This window comes from Saccostrea echinata, unplaced genomic scaffold (assembly GCF_033153115.1).
Source record: "Saccostrea echinata isolate AGI-Se365-2 ecotype Australia unplaced genomic scaffold, CSIRO_AGI_Sech_v1 ptg000025l, whole genome shotgun sequence".
Taxonomy (NCBI): domain Eukaryota; kingdom Metazoa; phylum Mollusca; class Bivalvia; order Ostreida; family Ostreidae; genus Saccostrea; species Saccostrea echinata.
The window spans coordinates 5541006-5566301 of record NW_026889774.1 but is presented as its reverse complement, the minus strand read 5'-3'; the positions used below and the strand labels follow the sequence as shown (position 1 = coordinate 5566301).

The 25296-nt window shown below is 34.3% G+C and overlaps 1 protein-coding gene across 1 annotated transcript in view; it reads right to left on the bottom strand.

Moving 5' to 3' along the window:
• LOC133192837 (sacsin-like) overlaps positions 1-25296 on the bottom strand; it is a 99517-nt gene that overhangs the window by 50731 nt on the left and 23490 nt on the right. Inside the window, 12 exon segments of the mRNA XM_061328843.1 lie at positions 2697-2800; positions 8759-8977; positions 9795-9869; positions 9993-10026; positions 10028-10287; positions 10794-11093; positions 11185-11538; positions 14079-14453; positions 14882-15175; positions 16359-16634; positions 19565-19582; positions 19681-19977. Of these exon segments, the coding sequence (XP_061184827.1) occupies positions 2697-2800; positions 8759-8977; positions 9795-9869; positions 9993-10026; positions 10028-10287; positions 10794-11093; positions 11185-11538; positions 14079-14453; positions 14882-15175; positions 16359-16634; positions 19565-19582; positions 19681-19977 (2606 nt within the window).

The following is a 25296-nucleotide window of genomic DNA, read 5'->3' as shown; positions in this document are numbered from 1 at the left end:
ACAACCTCTATTATGCATAAAAACATCTTGAAAAAATGATTAAAAATTTTAAAAAGTCGAAAATTGACCGAAACAGAAATTTACTTCCAGTTCGGTCAGGAAGAAATGAATACAAACGAAACAAACGTCGTTCAGTGACAATTATTAGGATTTAGTAATTCTAAAATTTTCACTTCCTTACTTCAAACCGCTTATAAGAAAAACACCGGACAAAAGTCCATTTCAAAATTTGAAATAAGGCCGAAACTTCGGACAGGAAGTGATTTTTTTTAAAAGGAATTTTGTATAAACTTCATATATAACTGTATTATCCTGTGAAAAAAAATTAAAAAATGTATCTTAACATCTCTGAGTGATCGCGCTCACAAAATTTGGGAGGAATAATAATAATAAAAAGAAAAAAGAAAATCACAATAGGTCTTCCGTTGTGAAAGAAATACCTACATGTACATGGTACTAGAAACCATATTGCCATAGAAACAAAAAGGTCTTTTGTCCGTTCTCTGTCGTCAGAAAAGTTCATTCCTCACTCATAGCACAACATATATTATGTTGTGCATTCCTATGGACTATTTCATGAATGAAATATTATAAAACGTAAATGGTGAAAATATCGCATAATTCATATGAAAAAAAAATACCATACATGATTTCAAAAAATAAAATCTTATATTTCAGCTGAAAAAAGTACCCAAAAATTTGGACATTCTGGAGATTGAAGCCGGGTCGCCCAGTTGAAAATGCAACACGCTAACCATTACGCTAGAGGGACCATCGCTTAAAGGTGAAAAATGACGAATATCTATCGTTTAGATTTCGCAATTTTGTTTGTGTTTTGTTTGTTTAAGGTCCCTCTCGAGAATTTTTCACTTATATGGAGACGCCATCGCTAGTCTTGCACGTGGAGGATTGCAAATTAGACCTATACTTAGTACTTAGGGCAATTTAGCAGTGAGGGATCTTTTTTGTGCCAGCACCTACGTATACTGCGAAACAGGACCACGATTTATACGGTCTCATCCTAAGGATCGGTCTTCACGTCCCACAGTGGGATTCGAACCCACCCAAGGATAATATCCTTACTCCGCGACTCTAGAGCAAACGCTCTAACCACTACATTATGCGAGCGACTTCGCAATTTTAAACAAATAAAATATAAAGCATTTTGAAAAGTTTTTAAAACCTAGTTATATCAGAGTAAAATACTGAAAAACAAAAAAGTTGAAAAATTCGACTTCATAAATTCGCTTCCGGTAGCGACCAGAAGTACTCACGACGCACAAAAAGGTGATTCCGCACATGGAAGACATGCTCTAGCATCTCTAACAAGTCTCTCAGTTCATATCTTACGCTTTTCATTAGAAATGAGTGGACAAAATTTCATTTTAAAATCTGGAAATGTTCAAAATTTCGCACAGGAAGCGAATTTTCTAAAAAGAAATTATATGAGCATCATACAGAAACCTTTAATTGCTGAAAATTTCATTTAAATCAACTGAATAGTTTTCAAGAAATCGCCTGCTTAATATTTTGTCTAAAAAGAAAGAATAATAATTATAAGAAAGAAGATTGATTGATTGTTGGTTATTGTTGTTTTAAGCCGAGTCGGCAATATATAAGCCATATTTCGGCGGTTATAACAATAATAAGAAACTGTAGAATAACTATAAAGTCTTCCATGAAGACGAGAGACCTTAATAAGAAACAGAAGACTCACTATAAGGTTTTTCATGAAGGCGGAAGACCTTAACAAGATGAGATTTCGTTGTGATCATAGGGAAGGCCTACCGCCCGATTTCTGATGAGATAAAATTTTGACTGAGATAGATTAATTGATAAAAGAACGGGAAAGGTATAAATGAAATAAGCAGGCAAAAGAATACTTCAAAAACTGTTTAGAAAGATATATAAAAGACTGAAATCTCTCAATTTCAAACAACTTCCGGTCTTTTTTATTCCGGAGGTGCTCAAAATAATTAAAAACTCCACATTTAGTGTGTATGAAGAATCCCTTAAATTTCATGAAGAAATTTTTTGGACAACTTATGGTTTGGAAAATGGTATGACTTGAAATACTCTATCAGACACTATCATAAACATTTCATTAAAAAAATTAAAAATGCATATTTTATATCTTCATTAGGTGGACAATGAAATTGACGGCAACAAAGATGGAATCTGTCTACCTACAAGTCACGATCTATCTTAGAGTCTAACTCTAAAAGTTTAATTTAAAGTTTCAATCTTCAATCGAGAAGTCGTCCGGATAAAATTCCATTCTGAAAACAAGAAATTGGCCCGAACGCGCAAACAGAAGTGATTCTTCGGGGGGGGGGGGGGGGGGGGCGAATTCAGTACATATTATGATGCATCTCTTCTGAGAGTCTCATGAAAATCTATTGGACGGTTATCGAGAAATTGCGTGCACAAAATCGGTAAGAAAAAGAACAATTATAATAAGAAAAGAGGAAAAGAAACAACATTAGAACAGGAAGATCTTCGTTGAAATGAAGAATAAGAAACAGAGTAAAAACAATATATTCCCAAACTTCGTTTTAGGAACATAATAATCAGTAAATGCTCAGATGAAATAAAAATTTCTCTGCAACATATAGATCTCTAATGTATATGCAATTCAATTCAGTATCACTTGATTATTATTATGTGACTGTCCCGTCTTCAGGCATATTTCTTACCTTGATGATTTGTTCATTATCTGGATACTCGTGAAGAATACTTTGTAGCTCATCAAGAAGGGTATTTCGCCTGAATGCATGGTGCTCCATTCCTATGACTGATACATTTTGTAGAAAAAAAATATATTAACAACATAAGTTCATAAAATAATTCAATACCATAACCTCTCAATGGTTGATTATTACAAGAAACCTATGGTCCACAACGCTGACCAGAGTTTTATGGTCCTGCTGTTATTCATTGATCAGTAGATTTCTCATAATATATTCCTATGTAAAATTCTGATTTCTAATTGTGGCCCAGCCCTAGTTCTGGGGACCAAGACTTGAACAAACTTAAATTTAAATTACTGGAGGATGCTTCCATATAAACATGACAAATCATGGCGTTTTTTCCTTCAAAGAAGATGTTTAAAGATTTTCCCCTAAATATTCCTGTGTAAAACTGTGATGCACCATCCCCACCTTCCCCCATGCGTCATGATTTTCTAAAATTGAACCCATCCTACACCTGGGGATGCATCCATATAAATATGACTAATCATGGCTTTGCTGTTCTAGAGAAGACTTTTAAATACTTTTCCCCAGTAAGACTTTGATCGGCCATTGTGACCCCACCCTAACTCGTGCATCATGATTTGGGAAATAAGTTGATTCTGCACTATGTAATGAAGCTTTTGCATAAGTTCCTTTTTTTTTTTTGGTTCTTGAGAAGATTTTTGAAAGATGCCATAAAAAGTCTACATTTAGTGATGGTCAATATCTGCCTCAAAATCAAACTTTGATGAGGAAATCTGAAAGTATGTTCTTAGCAAGGAGGATATACGCAGACTTGTGAGCATTAAATATGTTTATTGGCTGTGAAATGATTGTATCCAGATAATGACGTTAACATTTCAATGGAAAGTCAAAATTGAACAAATTGATTCAATCAATGATTGATGATTTTTGTTTCTATTTCATTAATGTAAGAAGAAGGTATGGTTTTAGCTTTATTGTGCCCTGAAAATTTAATGTTTTCAAAAAGTTTTGAAACTGGCTTAAATATTAGTTGAGTTTATGACTGTGATAAATCAGGAAAGAATATAGCATGATGGAGTACCATTCTTGATATATGACGTCATTAATTTGATGCATTTCTCTATTTTAAACAGAAAAAGTCTCAAAATGACCCATTTCAAGGGTTATTTTCCTTAAGAAAATAGTGTCCACAGCCGTCGCCCACGTTAATTTTTAGATATGTTGTGTAAAATTCTTTGAAAAATTACATATCTCAAAATCTTTGTGGGCGATGCCTGTGGACAATATTATCTGAAAGAAAATTCCATGGAAAATTGATGTCTTCTGCAACTTTTCAAGAAAATACGGGAAAATGCACAAGTTTATGACGTCACAATTAGCATTTGGAAGGTCATGTGAGAAAAAAGATTTGTATGATCTTTCTGCATGGAATTTCAATAATTCAAAAAGCATGAGTTTTAATTTTTTACATCACTTTTATTTTCAAGAAAAACACAGGGCAAGATTTGTATTGAAACCGTACCTTGTTCTTTGTAAATTCGGGTTTATTTTATAAAATTATTGCAACTGTGCACATTTCAAGAGACGTTAAAAATTTGACTTTGGGGGAGGGGGCAGGAATAGGTCTTTACAAAGTTCTTTTCACGTATTTTTAATTATCTCCCCTTGAAGGAAGTCTTCGGCTCAGGTAAACTAAACAGTATTGAATTTCAAACTATCGAATTGAAAGTGAACAGGCATTCTGAGAGTACTGCATTAGCAATACTAGTCTCCTACCGGCAAGTGTAATCTGGTTCCTGTTAAAAATTGAAAAGGTCGTAATTCCGTCAAAATTCATTGAAATGGAACTAAATGCAAACTTGATCTATAAGTAATCAAGATAAAGTCACATACCAAAAATCAGCTGAATATCTCCAAGCGTTTAGAAAAAAATCGCGGAAAACCCTGAAAAATTGAAAAAGTCGTAATTCCGTCAAAAATCAATGAAGCGGAACCACATGCAAGCTTGATCTGTAACTCATCAAGATACACTAACATATCAAAAATCAGCTCAATATCTGCATTCGTTTTGGAAAAAAGTGCGGAATGTAATGTTTCGAACTATTACTTTTAGTTATCACATCAATACTTGTATAAACGTGTTGACTGATAGAAAAAGCGGTTGACACTCCACAGAATAAATATGTGGGGGATTTTCTTATGGTAAACTTATTCTGTATAAAATTTGAAATAATTGTGATAAAAACCGTTAGAGTAATCGAACCATGACCAACATCCATTTAGACATATATAAAGTCAGACAGAACAAGAAGCCCAGGGGCCACATCGCTCACCTGAGCACTATGGCTAGGAAAAAGCAGAAATAAGTTCAGTCTAGAAAGGTTGAAAAGTTTAAATAAAAAAGTTGTTCGGGGGGTGGGGGGGGGGGGGGTCATGAATTGAACAAATTTGAATCTACATTATCTGAGGGTGCTTCCACGTAAATATGACCAATCATGGCTTTGCTGTTCTTGAGCATAAGATTTTTAAAGATTTAACCTATGTATTCCTATGTAAAACTTTGATCGCCCATTGTGACCCCGTCCGACCCCCGGGGGTCATGATTTGAACAAATTTGAATCTACACTACCTGAGGATGCTTCCACGTAAATATGACCAATCATGGCTTTGCTGTTCTTGAGAAGAAGATTTTTAAAGATTTTTCTTCTATGTAACCATGTAAAACTTTGATTGCCCATTGTGGCCCCACCCGACCCCCGGGGGTCATGATTTGAACAAACTTGAATCTACACTACCTGAGGATGCTTCCATGTAAATATGACCAATCATGGCTTTGCTGTTCTTGAGAAGAAGATTTTTAAAGATTTTTCCTATATATTCCTATGTAAAACTTTGATCGCCCATTGTGGCCCCATCAGACCCCCAGGGGTCATGATTTGAACAAATTTGAATCTACACTATCTGAGGATGCTACCATATAAATATGACCAATTATGGCTTTGCTATTCTTGAGAAGAAGATTTTTTAAAGATTTTTCCTATATATTCCTATGTAAAAACTGATCGCCCATTGTGGCCCCAGCCGACCCCCAGGGGTCATGATTTGAAAAAACTTGAATCTACACTATCTGAGGATGCTACCGTATAAATATGACCAATCATGGCTTTGCTGTTCTTGAGAAGAAGATTTTTAAAAATGTTTCCTATATATTCCTATGTAAAACTTTGGTCGCCCATTGTGGCCCCACCCGACCCCAGGGGTTATGATTTGAACAAACTTGAATTTAAACTACCTGAGGATGTTTCCACATAAGTTTCATATTTTCAAGCACAGTGGTTCTTGAGAAGAAGATTTTTTAATGATGCCATTAATTTTTCACGAATTCTTAAATATCTCCCCTTGGAAGAAGGCGTGGCCCTTCATTTGAACAAACTTGAATCCCCTTTACCCAAGGATAGTCTGTGCCTAGTTTGGTTGAAATTGGCCCAGTAGTTCTGGAGAAGAAGATGAAATTGTGAAAAGTTTACAACGACAACAACGACAACGCCGACGACGACGGACAACGGACAAATTTTGATCAGAAAAGCTCACATGAGCCTTCGGCTCAGGTGAGCTAAAAACAAACCGATATGATTCCAGCATCCTCTTATGCTACACGACCTCTGTATAACATTTGGAAATGTTATAAAAAATGTTTGCTTTATCGCAAAAACAAAAGTGTTCATGGATTTAACATTCGGAAAAACCTACATACACACAGACAGACAAAGTGATATGACCCCAAAATGTATACATGTAGGTGTTTTTCTCTTATATTAAATTACCTCTGTACGAATATGGAACCACATCGTAGAAAACTGTAAAGAATATTGTCTCAAAACGAAAGTGTTCAAGAATAAATATTCGGACATGCATACAGGCAGACAAAGTGATATAATCCCAAAATGTATGTATGTGGGTACCTTACTCTTATATTAAGGTAATTTTGTACAAAATGTGGAAACATTTCGTTGAAAACTGTTTGACAAATCGCGACAGAAGTGTTCATGGATATACCGTAAATATATTTTACCTGGCATGTACCATATATGGCGGAAATTGATTTCTCAACATATTGATGTCTCGGGCTGATACAGGATATGATATGGAAAAGATTGTATTTTACTGTGTTTATTACATGCTTAGTAAAAAACACAAAGTACACATCTACTAAAAAAAGTACAAATAAATAATCACCGACTAGCTTATTATATTTTTCAAAAAAAACCTTTAAATTAAAGATTTTTACAGACAATTTGAACAAAAATGGTGCATAAAACAGCTTTGTAACTAACTAAAGGTTTAGATCTTCGAGGGACGTGATATATATTCATATCAGACCTGCAGATCCATTTCAGTCAAAAATTTTTCCCCTTCACCCATAGATGCTATATGCCAAATTTGGTTGAAATTGGTTAAGGGGTTTCAGAGAAGAAGCTAAAAATATTCAAATGTTAACGCATGTCGCACGACGCACGCCAACGGACGAAAACGGATAGCAATAGGTCACCTGAGTGACTCAGGTGACCTTAAAATATAGGCCCATAGGTCTTGACGGTCACCCAAGGATCATGTTTCCTTGAAGTATTGATGTTTCAAAAGTCAAACGACATCACTTGCAGAAAGAAGTGTTAACAAGCATTCTAAGAGTATTGCATTAGCAATAATAGTCCCCTACCGGCAACTGTAATCTGGTTCCCATTAAGAATTGAAAATGCCATAATTCCATCAAAAATCAATGAGGCGAAACGAAATGCAAACCTGATCTTTAACTCATAAAGGTAAAGACACTTATCAAAAATCAGCTCAATACCTGCAAGCGTTTAGAAAAAAAATTGCGGAAAACCCTGAAAAATTGAAAAGGTCGAAATTCCGTCAAAAATCATTGAAGCGGAACAAAATGCAAATTTAATCTGTAACTCATCAAGATACACTCACATACCAAAAATCTGCTCAATATCTGCAAGCGTTCAGAAGAAAAGTACGGAAAACCAAGTGGGACAGACAGAGGGACAGACAGATAGACGGACGGACAGACTCAGAGGAAACCTATAGTCCTCTTCGGTTTTACCGGTAGGGGACTAATAAAGGTAGGGAGAATTAAATATTTTAAAGCATGGACATCTACATAAGGGTCATAATTCTTAAAAATCACCAAGACGGAAGGAAATCCTAAATTAATTTGTAACTCATTTTTGTAGACTCACAAACTAAATACATAGGTAATCAAAGATTACGAAGCTCACCTCGACAAATATTATACAGAAGTAAGGCAAATTTGGTCTGGGTAGGACTTGCTAAGCTACTTTGAAATAGACTTGCTTTAAAACATTAACTTTTTCAATCATCCACAAAAATTGTTGGTCAGATCCAGCATCTTAGCAAGCCTGATTAGGTAGTACATCCCTGGATGCATCGTTAATACAGGTTTATAACCATAGGGCTTCAAGTTACAATAGAATGGATTAATTTGCTCCAAAAACTTTACCTTTGCCCATGCAAGGATCATGAGACATTTCAAGCTTAAGACAAAATATGAATGTGGTGCTGAAATGATGCAGAAGTGAAACAGTGCAAAATAAAAATATTTTCAATGGCTCATCACCAACGAGCTGTAATCTGCAATTTTGGGGTTTAAGTTGGTAATTTATAAACATCTTACAGAAGATTTAGATTCTGAGCTATTTTTGTTTCATTATTCTGAAGCTAGGTCACCTATCTGGAAATTGAGATCAGATTCAGCATCCGAAGTAAGTCTAGCAGTGATCATCCCTAGAAACATAACTCATTTAAGTTAATGGAATGGTGTTGCAATTGTTATTATAACTTTAATCGGGTTTTAAGTATTTTAAAGCCAATCTTAAGTCAAAAAATAGTGGCATCCATGACAGTGAAACATGAGCTTAAAAAATCAATCTGACACGTACAACTCATATTCCCAAAACAATCACAGCAGATACTTAAAGATCCATAATAATTGCAAATAAATTACTTGTACGTACCAGTTTCATCATAAACCTTCTCTGGATGGGACACACGCTCCTGTCTTCTGTTTGGCTCAAGAAATTTCTTTTCCTTGACATCGTGGTATAGTTTACTTTCAGGTTCTTTAGCAAGTTGCTCAGTAGTCTCTGCTTGTTTTACAAGCACTGGGAATTGGGGACGGGTAATTTCAGGTTTTTCAGTTGGTTCAAATTCAATCTCTCCTTTCTTTTCCTTGACTGTATTTTGAGAATGAAGAATGTATTTCTTACCAGGTAAAAAAACAGAAGAATTTGTCAAACACAGCAAGACCCTATTTAAAGGCACTGATTAACATATACATGAATTTGCTATTAAAGCAGTTGGGGAAAAACAATGTTTACTACAAATATATGTATCTTCGTAGGCCATGAATGCCCAAAAAAGAAAACTGGTACAAACAAGAGGCCCATGGGCCACAAAGCTCACCTGAGTAACTTTGACCCTGTTGTTGTTCACCAGATTTTCCCCCTTGTTATACTTATTGTGGCCCCACCCTTTCCCCAGGGGTTATAGTTTGAACAATTCAGAATTTACATTTCCTCAGAAGGCTTCCATATCAATTTAAGATTTTCTGGCCCAGTGGTTATAAGGATAAAGCTTTTTTAAAATTTTGTTTTATATATTTCATTGTGAAATTTCGATTCCTTATTATGGTCCCACCCTATCCCCGGAGGCTATGATTTGAACAATTTAGAATTGACACTACCCCCAGGAAGCTTCCACATAAGTGTCAGCTTTTCTGGCCCAGCAGTTCATGAGATGAAGATTGTTTAAAGAATTTTCTTGTATATTTCTATGTAAACTTTGATTCCTTATTGTGGTTCCATCCTATTCCCGGGAGCTATGATTTTAACAATTTAAAATCTGCACTACTGTACCTCAGGACTTATTTACAAACCCTTCCATCTAATTGTTAATCAAGATTAATCTCTATAAAAACGCTGTTTCTATTTTCCTTAAATTTTGTCTTTATTATTCGTGTCAGTTGCTTCTATCTGAAGTTAGAGAACTTACCAGTGAGAGACAGGTTAAGGATGGACTCAAATAAAATTCCCTCAGATAAGTGACTCGGATCTTCAGCAATTATGACTTCTATAATAGAAAATAAACCCAATGCATTGTATGAAGAAAACTCTGATGTAAACAATTCAAAATTAAACATGACTATATAAACTGCACTGTGTTAATACAAGCATATCATCCTCAAGTTACCTATGTCCTGATTTGCAATATGCTCTTCGTGTAAAATCTGCATTTATTTTCAGTAAGTCCTCTATTCCATTATTTCTTAGAGTTTTCTCGAATTGAATCACATTGTGATCTTCCTGAAGAATGAACTGTAGGAAATGGGTCATTCTCTGCCTGCGTTTTCCATTCTTTGGCAAGATTTTTTCTCGAATAGTATCAATGTCTCCAATACATGCAGATAATGTTTCTCTTGCTAATGTAATCTGCATTTCATCCAGAATATTTTTATAGTTAGATGTTATCCACTTTCTGATATTTTCTATAAAAAGGTAAGCAAAAATATTCATTGATAAACATATCAAATATATAATGAAGCAAAATTTTTATCTTTCAGATACTGATTCAGCATGCTGAACACAGCTTGGCGGCTTCTGAAATGTTGTCCTCTCAAGTCATCCTTATTATAAGCTGATTCACTTCATTGTCAGAGGAGGATATATCTGGGGTGTATGGAGTATGTACTTAATTTCTAATGCTTTTTACTGCCAGATAATTTTTCTGATGTATTAAAATGCTTACTAATAATCTAACGTGACTGAAAAGTAATCTCTTGAATGAAAACAAGCTGTAGACAGAGTTGCAAAGATAAAAATAAAGGGGATTGGTGGGAGGAAATAACCCCTTTTTATTTAAATTAAAAATGCACATAGAAAGTACATGTATGTAAAATTTGGGCCAAAAGAATATATGAGTCTAGTTGGCCTCTCACTTTGTATAGTTATAGGACAATGTTATACTCCTTCCACATACTAAAGATATACTCACCAGCTTTGCTATTGGTATCTGTGGGATCAATTAATTCTACAATCTCTAAATATCCTACATCCTTTAATGCGCTAATAAAAGCCTCCACAATCTTTGTATCCCCATTCTCAATCAATGATAGTAGTTTTTCCGTTCGTTGATGAGAAGAAGTGGGAGCATTTCTTATAGAATCCATTGTACCTTGTTCAAAGCAGTCTGATTTTGATAACACAGAAGTTAGAGCTCTGAGTTCTAACTCAGAGATAAGCTCCTTCCTATACACCTTTATTCGCTCCTTTATTAGTTCTGTCCTAGATATATCTGAAAAACAATGACAAAAGAAAATCATTTACCTGTATTCATATTCATAGGCTCTGGATAAGTTCAAAATGCACAATTTGGTAAGATTTACCTGGCTTAGCTTCTGCAGAGTGTGTATAAGAAACTTGTATCTTGACCTCCAGCTCCTCCATATCCTGAATATTCGGAATATTTACCCTCTTTATCATTCCTAGTATTAGCTCCACCAGCCTGTTGTTTTCCCTGGCATTGAGCAAGGTCTGCACAGCTTGGTCGGTGACCGGTCTTAACTGTATGACCACAGAACCAGTAGAGATATCTTTAATGTCCATTTGTCCATGTGTAATGGCCTCCTCAAGAATACCAGTATCTGTGGATTGGACCTGCTGAAGAGCTTGCTCTACCTGACTCCCTGTGGCACTTTCCATTGTAAGCCTTATATCTATACATCTATTCTGTACATATTCTAAAACAAGTTTGGCTTTCCAGAAAGCCTGAAATGTCATCTCTTTGGCTTCATTAATGTCACAGAATAAACAGTGGAATGTTATATTATTTTCTCAGTTATTACAGCCAGTAGTATCGCTTTTGAAAAAATGGGGGGTCGAGGACAAAAAAAATTATAGACGATTTATCTGAACAATCTTTGACAAGGGGAAAAAGGGGCTATCCAAACTCAACATTTTCATTTCTTGGAACATGTGGAAGGAGGGATTACAACTTTTCCGACAAACATATTTTATATTATAATACATTATCATGGGATGATTTGACGTACCATGCTGCAACAAAAGGTGGAAGAGGGGTCAAGGGTGCGCCTTTTCAACGTTTGGGGAAAAAGTGGAAGGGGACGACCCTCCTGGTGCTACATGTATGTGCCTGTAATATTTTGCCTGTTGTAAATATGCTTTATTCAGTTTAAATATATTTTGTATAATGTCTGTAAAAAATTCTAACCACTGAGAAATATGCGTAAGAATTATTTAAAGTCATATATTGCGCTTTTTCTTTTTTTTTTTTTTTTTTTTTTTTTTTTTATAAGCTCAGACTACCTAAATTAAAAAGATCTTTCTATTTGTTTTATTACTTATATAAAAATAGGACTTTCCTGTAAATTACACAGTTTAAATCAATCACGTTTCAAAGATATTAGAAATTTAAAACAAAAACCGATTTATTTACCGATTCAGATTTTAATTAACAGACGCAGTTTAATTTTTTTTTAATCAGTCGAACTATGGAAATATGAGGTTATTCAAGTTCAAAATCGGTGAAAAATTTAATTTCAACGTAAAAAACATATATCATGTTTAGCTACACCAAATCTCGTTTTTTTTATTTTTTAGCTCAGATACGCCATATATATAGCTTTAACAATTATTCCGAAAGAAGATGGATAAAAACTTAGCGTTTAAAGCGCCAACTTAAATTAATCTGAACCTGAATTAATTCCCAAGACTTTCCTTATTTTCCTTAATCGTATCCTCTGAAGTGACTTGGCCATCGAGCCACTGGGATTTGATTGATTATCGAGCCACTGGGAATATCAAGGGAAAAATTGAGACACTCCTGCATCATGTCCTTCTGCTGCCCATGCAGATTCATGTTCTAACGCTATATTATGTATAATATAAGTACATGTACATGTATACGCTCCTGAGAAAAAAATTCATGCATAGAAAGGTAATAAAATTGAAACGTTACCATTTAAAATTAAGCATTAACACTCCGAAAAGAACCCCAATCTACCAACATCGATTTTATAGGCTGTTTCCTGAGACACACATTTTATAATTTTGGCTTTATTTCAAGAATACGAGGAGTGATTTTTTTTTTACCTTTTCTCATTGACAAAAAACGCAAATTAGAATTGCATAAAGAAAATGATAACAGTTGCTTTGTTTATTAATTCTTAAAATCTGAGCCAGGTAAAGAAAGCTGTATCTTTTCCTAATACTTTTCTACAGGGGAAAATTTTAATAAAAAAGAATATACTGCACACATCCGAGAAAATACTCATATAATGATTCTTTATGATCTTTATTCCAATGCCTACAGCACTGAGTTACTTAAATCAGAGACATTTATGTTTCTGCCTAAATTATGCTTTCAGGTAAAATTTCTTTTCTTCGAAATTTATTTATTTATTTATTTATTTTTTTGTTTCATTTTTCATATATATAGTTTATTCGGCATTAATTATCGACTGACTAAAGTGTACATAAAAGTAAAGTTTTTGCCATTGTATATATGCATTTAATGTGAGTTGTTATTTAAATGTTTTTCACTGTCTTCTTTCGTCAGTAAATCTTGGATCCACGCCTTGGCTTATACATTCAATATGCCATGTTTTGTGTATTTTGATCCCCGCGCGCTGACCATCGTTTTACGCAATAACTTAGATACAATGTTTATGTACATAAACCGTTAATGAAGACCCACCACCACCCAAGTGATCCTACCTCTATTACTCTTAATGAACACTGGTGTAGTTTTACTTTAACTTTAAGGTGGACCATTTTGTTTAATAATAATAAGACAGACTTTGGTCAATTTTGTTTACATCTCTATATTTAGAAATCGTGTCATCGTCAGTTCCTTTGCCAGACCACCAGTTTATCGATGGCAGCTTACACTAGGACTTTACTTCCGGTGATTCAAACTTAATGTGTCATCTCCCGAGGGAGATGACAATAATAACCAATATTAAGTAAATGTTCTAGACAATTCATATTCTCTACCGTCTATCAACACAAGCAGTGATGCAGTCTCAATTCTTGGATTTTGATTTAATTTCCTGCTAAAGTTTAAATTTCATATTTGCATTTACCTGAAGATACTGTATTCAGACTGTGTGATGCTCTCCATTCAAACTTTGTATTTGATTCTGCTGAGAAAGCAAGCACATATGTATGCATCCACAAATACCAAGAATAATAATAGGAATAATGTAATACTACATTGTTAATAAATACATTTAAAATCACAGAAAATACGTATAGTAACCAAATGGTATCTGACAAACATTGCTAAAGTTTTGGCTATTACATGTATAAAGATACTTACTTGCTCCTTTAGCTTCTGAATCAGACTTCTCAAGCTCCTCAAGAATTACAGAATATTCATTATTTTTCAGGATGTACAAGAAAAAAAGAAAACAGTTATTTTCATCTTTCTTTACTGTCTCCAAAAGATGTTGGACTTGCTTAAAAATCTTTTTTGTTTCTGTAATTCTGTCATGATCAGGAATGTCTATTGCCCTCTCCTCAAACAAAAGGTCACAAAGTTCAAGAGGCTCTAGCTCCTCAAGAAGAAAATCTTTATGTTTCTCAAGACAAGTGATCTGGAGGCTCTCCAACTTGTGGTCCAATACAGGCATACCTAATTAACGAAATTCTGAGCATTATGGTCTTATTCAATGATCATTAATTTATGTTCTCAGAATTATCAAAATATTGGTTGTTGATACATAGAAAAAAATTACTGAAAACAACTTCAGTGTTCAAGGAAAGCTTATCTGAGTCTTAAGTTTATGCGAGCTAAAATAATTCTTGAGATTATCTTTCAAGTGGGCTTAACAGTATATAAGCATAAAACCCTTCGGTTAAAACAATGTGTTTTGTCTGGGGGGGAAAGGAAGATAAAAAATTAAATCAGTAATATTTATCTTATTAATTTACACACACGAATAACTTTTGTTACTATATAAAATTGTCATAATTGGTTTTCCTCTTTTAATAAAGTTGAAGAATAGAATTTAATTCATTTTATCATTATGTATTTTTAACCAAAACCAAATACATGTATACCTCTTTTTGTCAGTTCAGCACTCTTTTCCTTCATTTTGCAGATCAGATCCTCTCTCTTTAGGTTAACCTCCACAACCCTGAAGAGCTCCATGCATGCAGATTTCCCTTTTATCAGAAGTATTTTCAGCAGTTTTGATGTCTGCTGTCTTGCACTCGTAAAGCAATCAATGTCAGAAATGTTTGTGTTGTCCAGGAAGCCATTCATCTGATCCACCATTATTTTAGCATCTTTAGTGACCGGAAGTTCCTTTTTGAGAAGGCAGAAGTTTTGTTGTATGCAAACAGCATACTCTGCTACAAATAGTGAAAACATTTTCGTAAAAAAATATTTTTTTGTAAAATAATTAACAATCAATTAACTAATCATTTAATTTTAATAAGCTTGCAGATGCACTTGAACCTATGGTAAATCACAAGATTGACAAAATATGTTATAATCCCTGCAACCAAATAAAACATTAAGGAGACGATGAAGGGTATTTGATGCCCCCCCCCCACCTAGGTTTTGTATATACTCTGAACATGTACAAGACAAGACATTAAACAGAACTAACTATTAAAATTAAAGTAATAATTAAAATAAATATTAAAAAAATTGCCTCTATAAATAATAAGAAGCCCATGGTCTACATGACTCAGCTTAGTTATGCAGGCCATTTTTTATATAAAAAGTCCTCTTTATCCCCCCCCCCCCAAAAAAAATGACCCCAGGTTGGTTATGGTTGACACCATAATAGGTGCAAAGGCGCAAGACGTAACGGCCTAATGGAACTAGAATCCATACAACATGACATTGATGCTTTAAAATCAATAAATAAGAAATTAACCTGAATCTGCAGTATCTGGGGATTTTTGCATATCAATATGACAAATCATTGAGTAGCTGTTCATAAGATGAAATTTTTAGAGACTTGTTTCCTTGTATTTTCATTTAATTACTGACTGTTGCCACATAACACACTTAAGGACTATGGATGAAACAAATTGAATTTGTATTACTTAAGGATGCTTGCACTCAATACCTTCACCGATATTTTTCTCTTTTTTTTTTTTTTTTTGAAATGTACTTCACATTCTAAATAAAAAAGGCATACTTTTTTTTCCAAAGATGTAGTGGAATTAATAGAAAAATTAATACTAATGAAATTAAGATGAGGTTAGTATGTAAAATTCTGTAAATGGTCTTGTCATTCAGTGTTAAATAGATTATATGGGTCAAAATTCAATGTTGAGTTTATATGTTGTAAAATGCAGATAATGTAATCAGCAAAATTTCTAAATCCTACCTTTAAACTGCTAAATATGTAAAATACATGCGCATTGACAGTATGAAATATTGTGGAGAAATAAAGCAAATGTTGATAAATTTCAGGGTCACATTGTCATTGGCGCAGCAATTAAAAATTGAATACCACAATAAAACTTCTTATTATCAATAAAGTCCACAGATTACTTGAAAAATGTGTTTAAGACTTACAAGGTTCCTTTGTCATTTTCTTGTCATTTTGTAGTGTTTGTAGCACTTGTTTATATTTCAGAGACTGTAGTGCAAGTATAAAGCAAGAGTACAATTCCTTTTTCTTTAAAATTTGAAGGAGCTCCTTCACTCGTTTGTATTTTCTATCAGGATCAGTCACAGCATCGTGGTCTCTGACAGAAATATCACCTGCCTGAAACATTTCATCAACAATTTCCCGCGGTTCAAGTTCTTTATGTAAGCATGATAAATGTTTCTGTAGAAGTTCATCCGTAACTTCAAAAGAGGGTGCCGTTCTCTGTGTGCCATCTGCAATAGTTGAATTCCATTTGTCATGAGATAATCCTGAAATATGCACTTCAAATATGTACAATAATATATGATTGCTCTAAAAGAAGAGCCCTTTATAATGACCTGAGAAACTTGAGCATTTGTTGTCTTACATACTTTCATTACTTTGTAAGTACATGACTTGAACCAGAAACATACTTTCTTAATCCCTTCCCAATTCCAACTTTTGTCTCCTAGATGATTGCTAGTAAAGATGATTTTAAAAAAATAAAATGCATTTAACTTTGGTATAGCGGTATGTTCTATCGGGGTGGTAACTTTGGCTTATTTTAGCGGTTAGGTAGAATTCCATTACTTCAATCGCTATTTTCACCCTTGCTTGTCAGGACTGAACGCAAGAAAGATAAATTATCAATCTGATATTAAATATTATATATCTTTATTCTGTTATTTGTTCTACTCAAACTCTTGCATAAAGGGGCAATGAAACATAAAAATATACAGAAAACTTATTTAGGACGACTGAAAGATGGAGTTCCAATCTTACAACGTTTTGGAAATATCCGTCAAAAGTACAGGCATACTTACAGTGCTGTATGACCACACGCTAAAGTAATCCGCTATACGGTTACACTACATTTAGCCCTGACCTTCATATGCCTGAATCCTTTGGCAGAGGTCATGAAACTCAAATTTAAATTAAGAGGCGTTTGGTTGCTTTAATAACAGTTATTGATAGCCACATCCCGGGGCCTGACCCCTTGAGCAAGACTCAATTGACATATAATTCATAAGTCTTCTTAAACACTCTACCGGTAGTTTAATTTTTTACTATGCATATAGTTTGCCTCCTACATACCTGCTAGTGAAAATAAAGACTTTTAATTATTAAGTAAGACAAATTGCATTTTTGGGAGTTGATTTTTATCAACTCTCCGTGCACTTACCCAGACAAAACAGTGTTCTTACCTAATCACTTCTCTGAGAGAAAATCATCAATGGAAAATTGTCGCCGCTGACAAGAAATAGTACTTGAAAATGATTGAAAAAATTGATGAAATACTGTACATTCTGAACACATTATTTATCAAGAATTTTTTTTCAATTTCAATACATTGAAAACATTTGAACTTTAAATGATGCTATGACTAACTCTCAGTAATAATATTTGAAGTAACATGTATATTTTTCCACACTCGGCCACGGTGCGGCGGGTTTCAGTAATGTGGTTCAACCTCTCATAAGCGTGATATAAAGACAAGTGATCAGTAATGAAAAGAGTCCTTTGCTGGCTGTGCTGATTGGCTGATTAATACTCTCGCTGACGTAGATACATGTATTTTAAAAATATCTCGAGCAGACCACAGAGTGCACAAAGAACTACGATGGCAGATATCAGCCTGTCAGATTACACGGCCTTTAATTTTGTCTTTTGTACATGAACATTTCTTGAAATTTGTACATGTACACCTAAGATGAGGATGAAATCTGTCAGAAAATGGTAAATCTATGTAAATTTACTTAATAAAGACCTTCCAAGCTCTTTTACCACATTTTCTGTATCATTGTAATGAAGCCTCGCTTCAGATTTTCAAACTCAGAAGGAACCATCAACTTTTCGTCATTTTATTTTATTTAAAAAAAGTGCATTCCAATCCAGTACACATTTAAATATAGAACCAAATGAAGAATAAATTATTCCAAATTTTTATTTTTCAATCTATGTTTTTTTTATATTCATACAGAATGCATTGAACAGAAATCTGCCATATTGAAAACAATATGGCCACTATGCAAATGATAAATTAGCAAAACGTACACTATTCTCTATATCTAAATAAAATTGTTTAGTTAAATATTGTATAATGAAATGAAATTCACAACTTGTATCAAATTCTGAAGAAAAGCTAAGTTGCTACAGCACTTTTAAAGTAACTTTTGGTCAGGAAAAATCTTAAATTACTGAAAAATTTGCAAAAAATTGCAGCAGCGGAGAAATCTGACATGCTTTTGCATATCATTCCAAAGTTATGGCTAAATAAGAAAAAAACCTTTCGTTACCTCTTTAACTCTGTAAAATCGTGACATCCTCTTAGTCATTTGCTTCTCACATACCAACTTATAAAGCATTAATGTTGTACATAATTTGAAAAGTTTTAAACAAGGTTACATAATTTGAATTTTATTGAAACCGTGTGTAAAATCAAATTCATCAGTACTTTCAGTACTTATTCCATACTCCATAACAGTCCCACCTTAACTAGGGCCTGAACCTCAGAAACATGTAAAGAATTTCATGATTTCAGACCTGCCTACTCCGAACAGATCTTATCATTAGTTTTCTTCAAGTCTATCAGTAAAATGTTATTTGAATGCGGAATATTTTCACCTTCAAATACAAAGCTTAAAATTTCTGAATTAACAAAAACAAATTATCAATCGTTGTACTAGCAGAAAACATGCCTGTTAATGTTATTCAACATAGGCATGGTGACACTCCTTATCAACAAGTGAAAGTACTAAAAATTGTATTTAAAGGACCGAAAATCGTAAAAATCGAGGGGATAGACAGATTTGATATTTGAGTTGAAATTTTCAATCTTGTTAGTTATATGGACTTGACGTTTTGTCTTCCTGGTGCTTTATAGTAATGGGGAAGATTTTTAAACATATTATGCATAATCACCATGTAATGGCTATAGCAAGGGCCTTGCTTTTCATAACTATGCTAAAAGTATGTCTTCTAGATACTTGCTAATAAAGAGGACTATTTTGAAATATTACAGGAAGGGGAGGGGCTCATGGAATTCCCTGTAAATTCCTCTACTTATAGAAGCTCCACAATAATGATGGCTGAAATTGACCCGTGGTTCATTGGAGAAAGTGAAAAAAAAACTTAAATGTTCAGAGATCACTTGGAAGAAGAACGGACAGTCAAGCAATCAGACCCTTTCTGACTTAAGTGACCATAACATTCAGTGTTATAAATAATTATAAGTCTCAATGACATATTATCTATTGTCAGTTTGATATTTACCTTGTTTAGCTTCCTCTTGAATCTGTTCACAAGCCTCCGTAATTTTCTTAGCAACATGACAATATTTTCTGTTCATGAGATCTATGAAATCTCTGCCTTTTTTCTTCTTGATGATAAGTTTAATCAGTCTCTCGCAGGTGATCTGTCTATTTCTTTTTTTACAGACATACTCATCTTCTTCTTTATCATTCAAAATACACTCTTGTCTTAAATCATCCTGGAGGGATTCATAAATGATATTATCTTCAAGGAATACAAATAATCTTCTGACTGCTAACTCATCCCTGGACTCTGAAATAGTTTTTCTGCAATGTTATCAAAAGTATGAGGAAAATATTAAATATCCATGTAATTCTAGTCTATTGTCAGCAAAATGTGTTTTACGTATAATGAATCTACCATTATGATTACACTTTCTTGTAATCTTTGCTAAAAGTATGATCATGACCTGAAATAAAATACATTAACTATCTAGATCTGAATCCCAAATGAAGTTATTAATTTGAAACGTTTGGGATTCTGCTTTTTAAGGAAAAGTGAAAGAGATATAAAGAGCAAACATATTTCCTATGAATTTGACCTCTTGCCTTGACCTTATTTGAAGAACAAAAGTTGTTAAGGCATAAGCAACGATGTTCCAACAGTAAACCACTTCAACCTACATAATATAATGTACTTTAATTTTGATATATTCAAAGATGTATCCAAAAAACTTCAAACTCTCTAAGACTGGAGCTTCTAGTATCTTATTCTTTGAAAGTAAAAGAAAATGCCATGAAAATCAAAGGATAGATCAAGGTGTCCCCGGGGTACATTCACCGAAAAGGTTTGATGATCGTAGGCCTCCCAGTATTCAACTACTTATTTACATGTTGTAGTGTGAAAATTTGTATGTTTAAACATTCAAAATGTATAACCATAGATTTAAGATATTCATCTGTGTTGTCACATTTCTGGTCTGGGACCCAAGATACACTAAGTACTAGAATTTTGTGTCCCACTTGTTGATCTTATAGTATTCAAACTGTTCAGTTAATACATTTCGAATTGTATTGTCAAGAAACACTTTGCGAGGCCTAAAATGCATAACCCATCAAGGTTTGATGATTCTAGGACTCTTAGTATCCAAAACATTTAGCAAAAAGATTTGAAAATGCACACATTTAAAAATTCAGAAAACATCAACATGTCCTACTTTTTAGTTGAGACACCCAAATTGAAAGGAATTAAGTTGACATGATGATCCCACACTTCGTAGGTAAGTCACTTTGATCTACTTTGGGGAAAACATACCCTGAAATTCTAGGTCACATTCACTGAAAGGATTTAAGGATCCTAGGCTCACACTTTCCCAGCTCACAAGAAAAAGTGATAAAATTTAGAAAGAAGGTCATAGTGACATTCAACCTTGAACCCCAAGTTGTATTAACTATTTAGGTTTGTTAGCCCTACAAATCATAGTGTTTGAAACGATTTCAAATTATGAAGCCATTTTTAAAAATTGTGTTCACTGTGATTACTTTTAGATTAGAACTTTAAGAGGCCACAAGCAACAAGAATTGATGATCCCAGTACTTTCTGTATTCAAAGATCTAATAATAAATAGCTGTAAAAGTCAGCAAGTTTTTCAACATTACTTTCTTTTTGGCTTAAAACCAGAAGCCCTAGGTTGTTGCTACATAATGTAAAACGCGGAACGGAAAACGGAACGGAAAGTGGAACGAAACTGAAAACGGAAAATTTGATGTCAAGTTTTTCACTATGCACAGGTATAATTCAGACATAGGAAGCACTATTCTTTATCCAATACATGTAGTTCATATCTAATTAAAAGTTATCGTAACAATGTGATTTATTCATGATTTTTTTCCCACAAAACATATGGCATATACATTCAATGGTCAATAAAATGCACATTAATTAGAATCACATCCCAATTATCTATCAGAATGTCTCATTTATCACTCATCCAAATTTGAATTTAAAGAATGGCTTATTCGTCAAAGACAAAATCATCATTATTGATTATAAAGGGGCAATGTTGTTTTGAAACAGGCGGAGAAAAAGAGACAGAGTATATATACGTTTGTGCTAGAGACAACGATCACTGGCATTAAGAAAACAATTTTTTTAAAAAGTTTTATTACAACTACAGGAGTGTTGATGCAATCCACAGGGACCTGAAACGGGGATTTAAGAAAGATAACATATATGTATATGGCCAAATTGTGCAAAACAGCACAAACTAATTGCACAGAATAACGTAAAGAGATGGATGGAGAAATTACACATTTTCGAGAAAATTTAGAGTTGTTATTTATATTTTAGAAGGGGGGGGGGGGTGCAAAGAGGTACGTTATCCACGCTTAAGGTGCATTGGTACATATGCATTGAAAGTTATGTAATTTTTCCCTCATATGGCTCATAAGGATATCGAATACCGGCCGTTCATATTGATCAGAGTGATCTTCAATAAAGTTTTCCCACTCATCCATATTTTACCACAACATGTTACACGTATATATGTACATTGTACGGCATTTAGATATTTTCTGTTCTGTTTTCCGTACCCTGTGCTTTGTCTATGTTCAGAGATCTTCATGATTAAGAGAATGAACATGACTAAATCAACTCGTATTTTAACAATAAAGGATTAAATATGAAAAATTTATATGATGTATACTGTTTCTGGTATGATTTTTATATCTTAAGTGATTTAACCTGGAATCATATTTTTTCCGTTCCACGTTTTAGCAACACCCGAAGCCCTTAAATACATCAAGTTCTAAAATTTTGATGATCCTATTTCATAATGTTCAATGTTTATAGATATTAAAATTTAAAAATTAAGGTTAAAAATAAAATTCAATAAATAAAATCATGTAACTGTTTGTTATCTTCACCTTGTCATCAAACAACTTTAAAGAAAATATTTTCTGAGGCCTCCTGGCACATTTATTGACAGGGTTTATAATCCTTACTCTCTCAGTATACAAGCTTAAAAGTTTAGCATGAAAAGCAATAAAACCTAGAGCCGAGCTCGTTGCAATGCAACGAATAGGTCTTCCGTCGGAGCTCCGGACAGGACAGAGCGACCTTGAGTCAAGGTCATGCAACATTTTAAGGTTATAAACAATCCTGTAAGGGGCATCAACTTTCAATGTTTCAACAGTAGAAAGACAGTAAAGGAATGTAAAATTCCCCTGTCAGTGAACTTGAACTTGTCCAAATAACTTTGCGTCAAGCCATGACACATTCTGCAGCTTGTTAAGAGCAAACACCATCTTTATGTCACCGACATAAAAAAAAATCACAGTCACGTATTCTTTCAGACTATTCATCCAAAACGTCATATTCTAAGTGACCTCGAATTTAAGTCAAGGCCATTACACACTCTGGATGATATATTTATCATCTTTTCAGTGAAATGCAAATGCATGCAATTTTTTCTATTACAAAAGTATAGACCTTTTTGTTTATTTGTTTGTATGTTGTTTAACGTCCCTTTCGAGAATTTTTCAATCATATGGAGACGCCACCATTTGCTGATGGAGATCTGCAAATTTTGACCTATACTCGGCACACATGGCCATTTAGCAGTGAGGGATCTTTTTCGTGCCAGCACCTACTGCCAGACGGGACCTCAGTTTGTACGGTCTCATCCGAAGGATCAGTCTCTGCGTCCCACAGTGGGATTCAAACCTGCGACGTAAGGATCAACTCCATAATCCACGACTCTAGAGCAGACACTCTTACCACTGCGCCATTTGGGCGACTAGACCTTTTTGAATTTTACACTTATTATATCAGTGACCTTGAAATTGCCTAAATGACCTATGTTAAGGTCAAAAACAACCTTTGAACAAATTATGAGCTTCCAGTGATACCCAATGACAAAGATATACCTGAAAAAGAATATTGCACTTTTCTGTCAGTGACCTTGAACTTGCCAGAAAGACCTTGGATCAAGGTCAAAACACATTCTTGGATCATAAGCAATCTCTGTATCAAGTAAAAGCTTCCAGTGATTTTATATAACAAAGTTATAGCATGTGGAAAAAAAATAATATTTATCTGCAGTGACCTTGAACTTGCCGAAAAAACCTTTGTTCAAGGTCAGGAAAACCCATCTCAAGCAATCTGAGAAAAAGTTTCCTGTGTTCCTCCCACCCCTTATAAATTTATAATCCAGGCACGAATATTTTGCCACTTCTTCTGCCAGTCTAGTACTATGTTATCTCAAACCGGTAGATCATAAGCAATCTTTGTTCCAAGTATGAGCTTCAAAAGTTATAACACATACAGTAATCTTACAGTTTTCTGTCAGTGACCTTCAACTTACAGGAATGACCTTGGATGAAAGTCGTGTCAAACCCTTTAATTTTGTCATAAGCAATTTCTGTATCAAGTATGATACTTGCTATTTTTTTTCCAATGACCTTGAACTTGCTGGAATGATGTTGCATCAAAACCATGACACACCTTCGGATCATTAGTAATCTTTGTACCAAGTATGACCTTCCAGTTTCTTCATAACAAAGTTATAATATCCTTGGCGAACTATCACGTGCAGACGGACAGCTAGGCAGACGGACAGTGTGATTCCAAAAGACTCAAAACACCCCCACCCCAAACCCACACACTTCGTTTGGGGGGATATATAAATTCCTTTGTTAAATTATGAACACTCTTTCCGGTCCAAACCTTCTCCCTGGAATCAATATTTGAAAAAAAAATGAATGTATGCTATGTTGGAAATTTTCTCATTCTAGTCCAGGGTTTCTTGAGAATACTATTTTCAAATGACCCCATGCGCGGATCTAGAGGAGGTTGGTGGCAGTTAAATGTATATACTAAACAAGAGGCCCATGGGCCACATCGCTCACCTGAGTAACTTTGGCCATGCTGTTCATTACCAGACTTCCCCCTTGTAATACCTATTGTGGCCCCACCCTACCCCCAGGGGTCATGATTTGAACAATTTAGAATCTACACTACCCCAGGATGATTCCACATAAGTTTCAGTTTTTCTGGTCCAGTGGTTCTTGAGAAGATTTTTTAAGATTTTTCCTATATATTTCAATGTAAAACTTGAGATTCCCCCTATTGTGGCCCCGCCCTATCCCCGGGGTCATGATTTGAACAATTTAGAGTCTACACTACTTGAGGATGCTTCCACATAAGTTTCAGCTTTTCTGGCTCAGTGGTTCTTGAGAAGAAGATTTTTAAAGATTTTTCCTATATATTTCAATGTAAAACTTGTATTCCCTATTGTGGCGTCACCCTATCCCCGGGGGTCATGATTTGAACAATTTAGAATCTACACTACCCCAGGATGCTTCCACATCAGTTTCAGCTTTTCTGGCCCAGTGGTTCTTGAGAAGAAGATTTTTAAAAATTTTTCCTATATATTTCAATGTAAAACTTGTATTTCCTATTGTGGCCTCGCCCTACCCCCGGGGTCATGATTTGAACAATTTAGAATCTACACTACTTGAGGATGCTTCCACATAAGTTTCAGCTTTTCTGGCTCAGTGGTTCTTGAGAAGAAGATTTTTAAAGATTTTTCCTATATATTTCAATGTAAAACTTGTATTCCCTATTGTGGCC